Source organism: Neomonachus schauinslandi, chromosome 4 (genome assembly GCF_002201575.2).
Source record: "Neomonachus schauinslandi chromosome 4, ASM220157v2, whole genome shotgun sequence".
NCBI lineage: Eukaryota > Metazoa > Chordata > Mammalia > Carnivora > Phocidae > Neomonachus > Neomonachus schauinslandi.
Window position 1 is genome coordinate 21385886 of NC_058406.1, and position 12765 is coordinate 21398650.

Below are 12765 nucleotides of genomic sequence, written 5' to 3' on the forward strand. Positions count from 1 at the left end.
CTGTTCAAGGGTCAGCTATAATAATATGATTTTTCTCCCTTTTTATATTATGTGGTGGATTACATTGATTGACCTTCAGTCCTTAAACCAACTTGGCATCCTCAGAGTAAACACAATTTGATTATAATGTTTTTCTTGTGTATTATTTTAGAGTTTTTGGCAACTATTTTCTTTCTTTCTTTTTTTAAGATTTTATTTTTTTAAATTTTTTGACAGAAACACAGTGAGAGAGGGAACACAAGCAGGGTGATTGGGAGAGGGAGAAGCAGGCTTCCCGTAGAGCAGGGAGCCCGATATGGGGCTCAATCCCAGGACCCTGGGATCATGACCTGAGCCGAAGACAGATGCTTAACGACTGAGCCACCCAGGCGCCCCCAACTATTTTCTTAAGAGAGATAGGCCTGTTATTTTCCTTTCTTGTAATGTTGTCAGGTTTTAGTTATCAAGTGTATGCTGGCCTCATAAAATAAATTGAGGAGGATTCCCTCTTTTTCTGTTCTCTGGAAGAGTTTGTGTAAGGTTGGTGTTATTTTTTCCTCAGTGTGTGGAAGAATTCACTGATAAAGCCATCTGGTCCTAGGGATCTCGTTGTGGGGGAGTTCCTTACTTTCAGATTCAATGTCTTTATTAGATAAAGGACTATTAAGATGTTCTAGTTTTTGTTTCAGTTTTGGTAATTGTGCTTTTCCAGGAAATGCCTATTCCATCTAAAATTTTTTAAAAGATTTATTTATCTATTTTAGAGAGAGGGAGGGAGCAGGGGGAGGGGCAGAGGGAGAGGGAGAGAGAGCCCTAAGTAGACTCCATGCCAAGTGCAGAGCTGACGCTGGGCTTGATCTCACAACCCAAGCCGAAACCAAGAGTCGGACGCTTAACCAGTGTGCCCCTCCCTCTAAATTTTTAAATTTATTCACATAACGTTGGGTATCTTTTTAATATCTCTAAGAACTATAGCAATGTTTCCTTTTGTGTTCCTGATATTGGTAAGCTGTGCTTCTTTTTTTCTTGAATAATCTTGCTACAGATCTGTTAATTTTATTAATATCTTCAAAGAACCAACTTTTGGGGTTTTTTTTGTTTTCTCATATTGTATATATTTTAATTTATGCCAGCTAATATCTTCATTATTTTCTTTCTACTTTTACTGAACTACTGTTTTTCATTTCTTGAGATGGATACCCATTGCTGTTCATTATTTCTTACAACCTAATCTTAGAATTTAAGTGACTTGCCTAAGGTCACATAGCAACAAAACTAGAAGTAGAGTCTACGACTGTTCTCTCAGACCCATGTTTTTTACTGTTCACCATGATGACTTTTTTTTTTCTAGAAGAGGAAGAATAAAAAATATTAATATTCGTTGAGCACTTAGTATGTTCAGGCACTGTTCTAAGTATTTTACGTGTGTGGTACTATCTTTTAAGTCTCTGAATTACAGATAAACTGAATAGGACAATATTTTTTAGTTTTGTTTCCAAATGTCTTCTTTTTCTCTGTGTGCTGTCTTCTCAGTACAAGAATTAGAAACAGGTCTATGGAAACTGTTTTTCCCTCCTTTTCCTAGATCCTTCTCTATTCATCTTAAGAAAGAGACTTTTCCCTGTTAGGCCCTCCTCTTTATATATATATATTTATATAAATATATAAAATATAAGCCTCTAAGCTAGAGATGGTATATTAGGAAACTTTTACAAGAATTGTTTTATAAACGCCCTCATTTTAATGATACAAATGAACACTCCCTTTTGTGTTCTATCTGCTGCTCAGAGCATCTGCTTCACCAGCTGAGACGCTAAAACTGGTTCTTCAGATCCCAGTTTATACGTTAGAGTGGTAAGTCACAAGGATAGCTAATAATGATGACAAAGATTTTTCAGCTTATATTTTCGTTGCACTTTTCGCTTTTCAAACCATTTCTGTATATTCCTATTTAGTACCAACAACCTAATGAACAAGAAGCATTTAGGAATTCTTGGTTTAATCATGAGGAAACTGGGGCACAAAAAAATTATATAACTTGTTAGGGTCACACAACTAGACAGTTCATCCGCTTGGTGAATAGTGGTTGTAGTGATTCTTGCCAGGGGAATACACCCATATCATCTTTGGAGCTTTAAAACAAAACAAATACCGGGGCACCTGGGTGGCTCAGTCGTTAAGCGTCTGCCTTCGGCTCGGGTCATGATCCCAGGGTCCTGGGATCGAGCCCTGCATCGGGCTCCCTGCTCGACGGGAGGCCTGCTTCTCCCTCTCCCTCTCCCCCTGCTTGTGTTCCCTCTCTCACTGTGTCTCTCTGTCAAATAAATAAATAAAATCTTTTAAAAAAATAAATAAATAAAAAAAATAAAACAAAACAAATACCCAGGCTTCACTTTTAGATACCTCATCTGTCTGTGGTGGACCTGAGCATCAGCTGGGTTTTTTTTGTTTTTGTTTTTCAAGATCTGCAGTTGATTCGTGTGGGCCCTCTGATAATGGAACCACGGATCCACTACATACCTGTTGTGCCCATACTAAACTAGCAGAGATTGTGCTAGTAAGTTACAGGGCTAGACCTAAAATTTAAGTCTCCTTTTACTCAGTATGATGGTTTTGAGTTTTACTCTTCACTGCTCTGATATATAACTATCTTAAAGTTTCTTTTATTTTTAGACAAGAGCAATATAATACTGGAATTAATGGGTCCATAAGATTATCACAGCACTCTTCTTTGTCTAGACATTCAGAATTGGGAAATAATTGATTTTTTAAAATTTTAAGCATTCTCTATATGTGTACCTAAATCTTGTAATAGCTAACAAATTAATTCACAAAACTGAAGAGCCAAAACATCTTAAAAAACAATCACTACCCCCAAAAAATATACAGAAAAGCATTGAATTATGCAATCAAAATGGGAGAATTATATGGTGTGTGAATTATATCTCAATAAAGATGTTTAAAAACAACAGCAACACTAATATGATTTTCTGCTGTGATCCATACTTTATAGTCTTCTTACTGAGAAAAGGAAAGAAATTTGCTTCTCTCTAGGGCTCCCAGGTGAAATCTTTCACTTGAATTGCCTATCAGTATGTGCATAATTAATTTTTCCCAACATACTATTGAAATATTAACCCATAACAAAAAAACACAAAGACTTAGAGGTATGACATTAAAAGTTTTAATATTTCGGGTTTATAAAGTATTTTTATATCCATTGAGTATGCATTCCCTAACTATTCTATAGAGTTAATACCTTCTACATTTTACAAATGGTGAAACTTTATGCCTCTCTTTCTAACTGCCAGTTTCCACAGTTATACCTACTTTTCCACAGACAGTACAGATTGCCAGGGCTAGGAATACCGAAGACATAAATCATTTGGCTCTGCAGTATTAGTATTGGATTAAAACCAAATGCAAGTGGCAAAATAACACATGGTGAAAGCATGGGCTATGTTTCTATGATGCCAGGCGGAGTTGAATTAATTCTTTGAGAGGAGGTGTGAATACACATGTATAATGATAGTTTAACACAACTGTGAGCAAAATATTTTGTCACATTCCCCTGTGTTGTTAGATTTGGTCTGCCATCTGCCATTCTTGCATTGAGTAGCTTAGAGCACCCATGAGAAGCAAGGACTTGCAAGAGGCCACAGAATTTTCACTGGAAGATAGATGATTCCTGTGTTTCTCCTGTTTTTCCTGTGTATCCTTTGAGGAATGATTTCTTTCACTGGAGATTATTACTGGGTAACAAGCATTTTTTTCTTGGAGTTGTATGTACGAAGTAGTTGTGAATTCCAATTTTTTATCTGTTCTGATTCATGGAATTCCTTTGTTTTAGCTAATATTTACTACTAATTCAGAATTGCCTCAGTGGTTCAGTCAGTTAAGCGTCAGACTCTTGATTTCAGTTTAGGTTATGATCTCAGGGTTGTGAGATGGAGCGTGGCTTTGGGCTGGGCATGGCGCCTGCTTAAGATTCTCTCTCTCTCTCTCTCTCCCTCTGCCCCTCCCCCGACTCGGGCATGTTCTCTCAAAAAAAAAAAGAAAAAAAGAAAGAATAAATAAAATCTTTTTAAAAAAAATTCAGTATAGGGGCGCCTGGGTGGCTCAGTCGTTAAGCGTCTGCCTTCAGCTCAGGTCATGATCCCAGGGTCCTGGGATCAAGCCCCACATCGGGCTCCCTGCTCTGCGGGAAGCCTGCTTCTCTCTCTCCCACTCCCCCCTGCTTGTGTTCCCTCTCTCGCTGTGTCTCTCTCTGTCAAATAAATAAAATCTTTAAAAAAAAAAATTCAGTATATTCAGTTTAAGAAGGCAGGAAAGCATACAATAAAAGTTGTAAGGATTTCCATGCAAAAATAATTAAAATTTAAAAATCTCAGTACATGAAAGGATAATGATCTGTCATCAGAAATATTAAATCACATGGAGGGGCATGTGGGTGGCTCAGTTGGTTAAGCATCCAACTAGATCTCATCTCAGGTCTTGATGTCAGGGTCATGAGTTCAAGCCCTGAGTTGGGCTCCATGCTGGGTGTGGATCCTACTTAAAAATAAATAAACAAATCATGTGGAGACACACTGCATTCCCAGACACTGCCAGATAAGTGAGGTTACTATAAAGTATGTATATGTGAATTATTAACTCTGAAAAGATCAAGCTTTTGTCATAAGCCTATATTGCATATTGTCTCTAGAACAGTCTATATACAGCCTTTTCCCTAAGTCAAGGTTTCTTAATCTCAGCAACCTTGGCCAGTACCCCCTCCTACTTCTCTCCCCTGTTGTAGCAATCAAAAACGTCTCCAGACATTCCCAGATATTGTCTGAGGGACAAAATCACTCCTGGTTGAGAACCACTGCCCTAGATATGTTAGAGAAGAGGGACTGTAATACAAATTGTAAGATTCTGAGAGAAGGTAGGAGAGAACTCAAAAAAGTTTTGTTTTTTTTTTAAGGACTAAAGGCCAAAGGTTTTGAATTCATATTATTTTAATCAAATGACTTGTTAAAAGGGCAAGTATCTGGTTCAAAGGTTTGCCTTTAAGCATCAAAAAGTGTGCATATCTTACAAGATCAGTTTATCAAGTTATTTTGTAATCATTCCAAGCAGGCTTCATGGAAGAAATCAGACTTGATCCTTTTTTCCTAGAACATATTTTTTAGGTTCCTAAAATCACCTATATATAAATGGATCTGTGTGTCAATATGGCTTCATGAAAGAAGTCAGACTTAATTAACCTCTTTTTTTTTCTCCATAGACTACATTGCAGGTTCTTAAAACTAACAGAGTACAAGGTTAAACAGTCTTGCTAACTTTTTAATAAAAAGAGTTTTTAATTTCTTTTCTTATTTTGATCCCCTCCGCCCCCTTATGGAACATGATAGCATAGTTTAGCTTTTCTGTTTTAGCTTTTTTAATGCCATCAGTTACCTGGCAGAGCACTAATGATTTATTCTTTACTTTCTGTATGATAGCCTGCTGGATACTGTGTCCTGGATTCACAATTATTTTACCTGGTGACTCTGAAGTAGTATTGTGACTCTTGCCTTCACTTATCTTTCCTTTTCCCTTTCTTATGTAGCAGCAGCTGTTGATTCAGACCGAAGTCCCCGGCCCACCTCTGCACCAGCCATTGCTCAGAGTGAGGACACAGAGGTTTCTAAAGCACAGAAGGAAACAGTGAAGGTTGAAGAGCAAAAGGAAGAAGTGCCGCCCGAGCAAGCTGAGCCAGAGCCCACAGAAGCGTGGAAGGTATGCCGTAAGTCCAGATATCTGGCTAGTTCACTTTCTGATTTTTAAAAAATTTTTTTATTTAAATTCAGTTAATGCTTTCTGATTTAGACATGTTAACTCCTTGGCCAGGAAGGTTTTCAAAGCATTGATTCTTGTAGAATTCTAACAAAGTTATTTCTTCTTTACTCTTTCTAAAAGAAAGTATTCCCCATGAACCTGTAAAATATTTTCATAGAATTATGTCATGAAGACTAAGCCATCTAAGTTTTCAGGTGACCTACCTATACTGTTTCTAACATATCTAAAAGAAAAGAGTTTTTAACACTGTGATCATCTGCTCTTAAAAATAATTTTTGTTCAACCAGAAGGAATCTCCACATTCCTTTTTAAGAGTAAGCTCTGCTAATAGAATTAAAATATAATTTGATTTCCTAAGATGAGTATATGTGCAACATACCTAGAGAATATCCCAGTTAGTATTACATAAAGCACATCTATGTGGTTGTTCAAATCAAATTGTTTACAAAAAGGTGAAGATCCTTATGTAGGGGCGATTATGCCACTGAGTTGCTTACAGTTCTGAGTTGATTGTACCCACAGTCACTGACCTTGTTGAAAAATCACCAATTAGGGCGCCTGGGTGGCTCAGTTGGTTAAGCGACTGCCTTCGGCTCAGGTCATGATCCTGGAGTCCCGGGTTCGAGTCCCACATCGGGCTCCCTGGTCTGCTTCTCCCTCTGACCCTCTCATGCTCTCTCTATCTCATTCTCTCTCTCAAATAAATAAATAAAATCTTAAAAAAAAAAAATCACCAATTAGCAGATTTCCCAGTACTAACAGTAACTGGACTGATCTTTTATGTGTTGATAAGCTTTTGAAACACATTTAAGCAGTGATGGAGTTGAGATGTTCAGATTTAATGACATAAATACAAGTATCACTGTTGACAACAGGAATTAATAGAGGCAGTTTTTAAAAGAAAAATTACATTTTTATATGTCTGTTAAGAAATTTAAAACAAAAAAAAAAATTTTTTTTTTAAACCATGTAAGACCTTAGTAAATGCTCTCATCTTGGCAGATGGATTAATCCTGTTCTTTTGGACTCGGTTCAGTATCTAGTTAACATCTGTAGAGCAGTGGCCAATTTGGCTTAGTTTTGACTGTATTTAAAAAAAAAACCCAAAAAACCAAAACTGTTGAACATGACATGCCGTTTTTACTGTCCTTTGAGACCAACTTGAATCCAAAGAGAGAAAAAATTGAGCAAAAGGTGGATATTTGTATTTTTTTTAACCTAGCCAGATGTGTATGATATTGACCATCAGGTTCAGTATTAACAGTGCCTTTTTAAGGTTAGACTACCTTAGTTTTTTAATGTTAGAATATCTCATCTGGCACTTTTGACTATCCCTCCATTTGTTGTGCTAAATGGGAAGTGTTGGATTACTGGAGTTGGCAAAGGAATCTTTTTGAGTGGCTAAGATTCCTTTGGTGTTCTGCTAACATACTTGTTCTTTTTTTTTTTAAGATTTTATTTATTTATTTGAGAGAGAGAGAGCAAGCATGACTAGGGGGCAGAGGGAGAGGGAGAAGCAGGCTCCCTGTTGAGCAGGGAGCCCAACGTGGGGCTCAATCCCAGGACCCTGGGATCATGACCTGAGCTGAAGGCAGATGCTTAACCAACTGAGCCACCCAGGTGCCCCCATACTTGTTCTTTAGCCTATAGGTCAGACAGAGGTATCTTCAAGAATAGGTTCCTGTTGCTCTTGGGACCTTGACAGAGGGGAGAGATCACTTCCTGGTATATGCTCATTTAAGTGCCAGTAGGTGGTTTTCTTGCTGATTAATTCTGTGTACATATATGTTTTGAGATACTTGTGTAGAGATCAGACTGAAAATCACCTCTGATAACCTTCTATTACTATAATAGTAGTGACAGAATTAAGGGTGACTCTGAGTTGATTTTATTTGTAGCAATAGAAAATAATTATGGAATTTACCTGAAGCCATCGTTATTATGTAAAGCAATAGTAGTAATAAAATAACCTTGTAACACTGTATAAATTTCATTATCTAACATGAATTTGGTGCCAGATAGAGGTAGCTTTTTGCATCTTGAGTCATTTGACAAGACCTATTTTGTGGGTGTGGAATAGTACCTTGCCCCTATGTTCTTATTTAATGTTCTCGAAGGGGCACAACCACCTTGCTACTTGGCCTCCACTCTTAGACTGAAGTAGAGGTTCTCAATTTCTTGCTGTTAGAAAAAAGCAGGTCATTATTCACTGAAATAACTAATGTAAGCTTTACAAAATAATTTAAAACTACCATTTGCTAAACATTCCCAACTCTATGGATATATTATCTCCACTTTATCAGTAAAAAACTTAGGGGAAATGACTTGCTAATGACCATACAGCAAATATAATGGGATTCATAATAGAAATGACCCAAATTGTCAGTTATCCTGGTAGTTAAAAGTACTGTAGCTGGATGTGCTTATGATTTATTTGACAGTATTACAAAGTTTGGTGTTATGTTCTCTACATTCTGTCCTAGGGAAAATAGCACAATGACATTATACTCCAAGGTAATGCTGCCAAGTGTGATTAAAAAGAATGTGTCAAAACCACAGATTGGTGGGGTTCTGTAAAGACGTTAATGATAGGAAGTGATTGACTTGATCATTAATGAAAAGTTTTCTAATTTTGAAATACCTGCTGTTTAGGCATTGCTCACTCTAAAATGCCTCCTCTTAATAGTCTGTCTGGGTTTCTTAAATTTATACTTACTCCATTTTGGGTATATAAAATGACTATTACTAAAGGTATTTCAAAGCTAGGCAGGAGGCCTTAGTTATTCTCTTCCTACTGTTAAGGATGAATCTTGTTCATCCACCAAACACATGGGCTCCAGCTCCCTGGAGAGGAGATGACAGAGTGCTGAATATTGCAGCTGAGCCCTATGTGTGCTTATTTATAAATCAGCCTCGGAAGTAATTGCATGCATCAGTAACAATTTGGATTGAGTTTATTTTGATGTTTTGTTGTCTAATAAACTCAAGGATGAAACTGCCTCCTTAAATATATTGATCAACTAACAATTTTTTTTGTATTTACCTGCTTTGTGTCATATGTGGTTTATTATATGTGTGCTTTAACTGTAAAGATTTTCTTTTTGTCATGTATGTCCTACCTTGATATCTTCATTTGAAAATTTGTTTTTATTTATTTTTTTTTTAATTTTATTATTTTTTTTATAATGTTTTTTTTTAAGATTTATTTATTTATTTGAGAGAACGAGAATGAGAGAGAGTACATGAGAGGGGGGAGGGTCAGAGGGAGAAGCAGGCTTCTCGCTGAGCAGCGAGCCCGATGCGGGACTCGATCCCGGGACTCCAGGATCATGACCTGAGCCGAAGGCAGTTGCTTAACCAACTGAGCCACCCAGGCGCCCTGAAAATTTGTTTTTAAATGTTAAAGAACTTCTAGATCATAAAAAAAAGCCGAAACAAAAACACATGCCTTATTTAAGCCCAAATTATTTTTTGTATAAGTACTTTTTTGTTAATTAAGTGTAAAAATGTTTGCTTCATTGGTGGAATAATTATCTTAATTTTCTCTTATGATATTACCTCTTCAGCCTTGAAAATATGATGGCGAACTAACAGATGACCATTGAGAGTAATGTCCTTTCCTGCCACACCCCCATAAGACTGCATCATGTTGATTACACAACCAGCTTAAAGATGCAGCTTATTTGGAAATAATGCTTCTCATAGAAACCTACTAATCTAAAATGTTTTTACCACTTTATTTTTTAAATATAGGTGGAAAAAACCCACATCGAGGTCACAGTACCCACCTCAAATGGTGACCAAACACAGGTTTGTGCCAACAGACCGCTTGTTCCTTTTCTCCTCCCTCCTCAATTTTTTTCTTCTCCCCAACTCCCTTCCCTTAAAAAATACTATAAAGGTTCAAACAAACTTCAATGAGCCAATATTTTATCATTTTTCTTTTTCTTTTTTTTAATAATGGCAGCTTGCAGAAAAAACTGAAGATCTGATAAGAATGAGGAAGGTCAGCCATTTTTCACTTTCACAAAACTGCATTACCATCACCCATGCTGACTTCTATAGTGTGCTAAAAAGACAGTGATCCATTCTTTTCATTGATTTCTCTTCATAAGAAATTACTTTCAAATCGCAGATATATATTTGCGCATATATATATTTGCATACGCTCACATACATATGTATACCAAAGAAATTATAATCCTATACTATTTGTTGAAATTCCCAGGAGGAAAATATCTTTTCAAACACAATGAAATAACTAGTGAAGACCAAACCTACCCTTCATGTTTAAACTTTATAAGAAATATTTCAGTGGCACCATATTTTTGGAATCATGGACAATATTTGATACATACTTACTATGGAAACCATCATAGCAGCAACTCCTGGTTTTGTTAATAACTGTGTGTTTTGCTGCTCTGCGCCCATTCTTCCCAACTATAGAGTGGGATGTATCAGTTCTTACTGAAGAGAATATTGACTAATCATGTATTAAGTGCCCTTAGATCTTTCTTATGAAAAGTATTAGAGATATACGTACTGTGGTATTTACTAAGTATGAAATATACCTCAAAAGGGTAAATAATGTTTTAAAGCATTTCTCCATGCCATGGAACATGGAATTTGAAAGCTTCTTTAAGTCACGTATTTTAAGATAACCCTCAAACAGTTCGATTTCAAGAATGAGCATAAAACAACTTATTATGTAAGAAGCCAATGAAGCCAGGAGCACTGTCTATTTAAATGAGGTCATCATTTTCTTCCATCATTCATGAATAGGGTCATCTGTTTTCTAGTGGTAATGTGTTCTGTGTGTGTCCTTGTAGTTTTGTGACCATTTCATGTTGGCATATGCTGCGCTGTGGACATTTAATTTTTTTGGTTTGCCAATTTGCAGTTTTTTCCCACAAGAACAACATTTTAATTTTTTATGCTTTTCTGTTTTTCCCTCTTTCATTTTCACAGAAAAAGAGAGAGAGACTAGATGGTGAAAACATTTATATCAGACATAGCAATTTAATGTTGGAGGTTTGTATGAACTTGAAGCTTATTTTAGTTGGTTGCCTATAACCTTCTGCATTCTTTGCAATCATCCCTTTCTTTATTCTGCGTTTGGTTTTGCATGCCATTGCATGAAATCATTTTAGGTTTAAAATGCTTTTGCATGTTGGTAAACATGAAGATATGCAACCATCTCTCCTTCTGACTCTTTTTAGTTTCCATCTGTCATACTTACCTAAAAAATATATGATTGGGACTATCCCTGCTTCTCACGGTTCCATTGTTTTACCCACTTGTAGAAAATTCTACATCACTGTCAAAAATTCCTTGAACTTTCCAAGAGTATAAACTCCTATATGTCCCAAGCATCAAATTCGTACTGTATTTTTCATCTTCTGAACTGAGAGAGTGTGGAAAAGTAGGAGAAATGATCACAATTCAAAATGGAGTTAAAAATTGGGGAATACCAAAAAATGACAGGACAGTCAGGAAAGAAAAAAGATACAGGAAGGAAAGAAGGGACCTGGTGTTTAATCCATAGTTAATAGGATATAAGATAGTTTAATTACAAAAACAGATCTGTGGCCATAAGATTATTATTTTAAAGATAAGAAAATTGACCTTAGAGAAATTTAATTTGTCTGTGGTCACAAAGCCAGTAAATTGGTAAAGCTAGGATTTGAGTTAGGGTCTATCTATCTATCTTTATTAAACTACACTTTTTCCATTCAGAAATAGCAACATACTGTCTTTATAGGAATTGTAAGGTCATTTTCTCATTACATTCAACAATAATTTGCTTTCTACCAGAGTTATATTAGTATACTTATCTAGTTTGGGGCTCCACACTGGATAGGGAAATATGAAGCTAATTAGAAGAGTAGGGGAACTCTATGAGGAAAAAATAAAGAACATGGAGTTACCTATGTGGAAAACACTGAAGCTACATTAGTTTATAACTCACTAAGACTCTTATATAAAAGTTGACCAGATTATCTTATGATTTTGCTCAAGACAGAGCCAAAAGAAATGACTATAACTCTGATACTGGGGATTTTAACTTAAATTTGAAGGACATATAAATACAAATACAGAGGAAGATGATAAACATTGTTCCTGCCTTCAGGAAACTTAACAATGTATAGAAGTAGGGAGGAGAGAGACAGTAAACAGGTAAAAAAAAATAGCGATAAAATTACTTCAAGTTATTACAGAAGCTATGAAGGAAATAAGCAGTATGCTGTGCTAAGAAAGGAAATCCACTCTGAATAAGATGGACAGGGAAGTTCTCTCTGGAGAGATAACATATTAGCTGAGACCTGAAAGATGAACATATAAGAAATGTGCTAAATATTATTAAACTGGATATCTGAAGAAACTTTTTTAGATAGAACCCTGGTTTAATGTAATGGCCTCTAATAGTTATTTAACCATGTCTTATTTTTTGTCAAAACATATATTTTGAGTGCTTGCTATGTTAAGGTACTTTAATAAAAGTAATAAAAATTATGGCCAGCCTTCATTAATCACGTACTGTACGATGGGCACAATACTAAATGTTTTATGTACACTTACCTCATGTAACATGAGGTTTTTTAAGGCTGGACTCTAGGACATTTCAAACTCAGCAACTAGATCTCTGCTTGAGCTCATAACTAAAACTAGACGTGAATGGTTCTGCTTCTGGGATTAGGAAGAATTACAGAGGTCAGTTGATGTACTTGGCAGTGTAACATCTCCCAATCCCAAACATGCCTTTTGCTTTACTAGTCCATCTTTAGTGCTTCCTTTTGTTCTTTTTTTTTTTTAAGATATTATTTATTTATTTGACAGAGTGAGACACAGCGAGAGAGGGAACACAAGTGGGAGGAGTGGTAGAGGGAGAAGCAGGCTTCCCGCGGAGCAGGGAGCCCGATGCGGGGCTCGATCCCAGGACCCTGGGATCATGACCCGAGCCGA

General features: G+C 36.3%; 1 protein-coding gene across 12 annotated transcripts in view; it reads left to right on the plus strand.

Moving 5' to 3' along the window:
- The window catches only part of EPB41 (erythrocyte membrane protein band 4.1), a 199330-nt gene that overhangs the window by 144044 nt on the left and 42521 nt on the right, over nt 1–12765 (plus strand). For 6 of the 12 annotated variants that reach the window (XM_044914445.1, XM_021684167.1, XM_044914446.1 and 3 more), the window contains exons 12-14: nt 5573–5742; nt 9556–9612; nt 10771–10833. In XM_044914445.1, the coding sequence (XP_044770380.1) occupies nt 5573–5742; nt 9556–9612; nt 10771–10833 (290 nt within the window). The remainder of the gene's footprint in view (nt 1–5572; nt 5743–9555; nt 9613–10770; nt 10834–12765) is intronic. The other 6 variants (XM_021684163.1, XM_021684169.1, XM_021684162.1 and 3 more) reach the window with 3 other exon arrangements.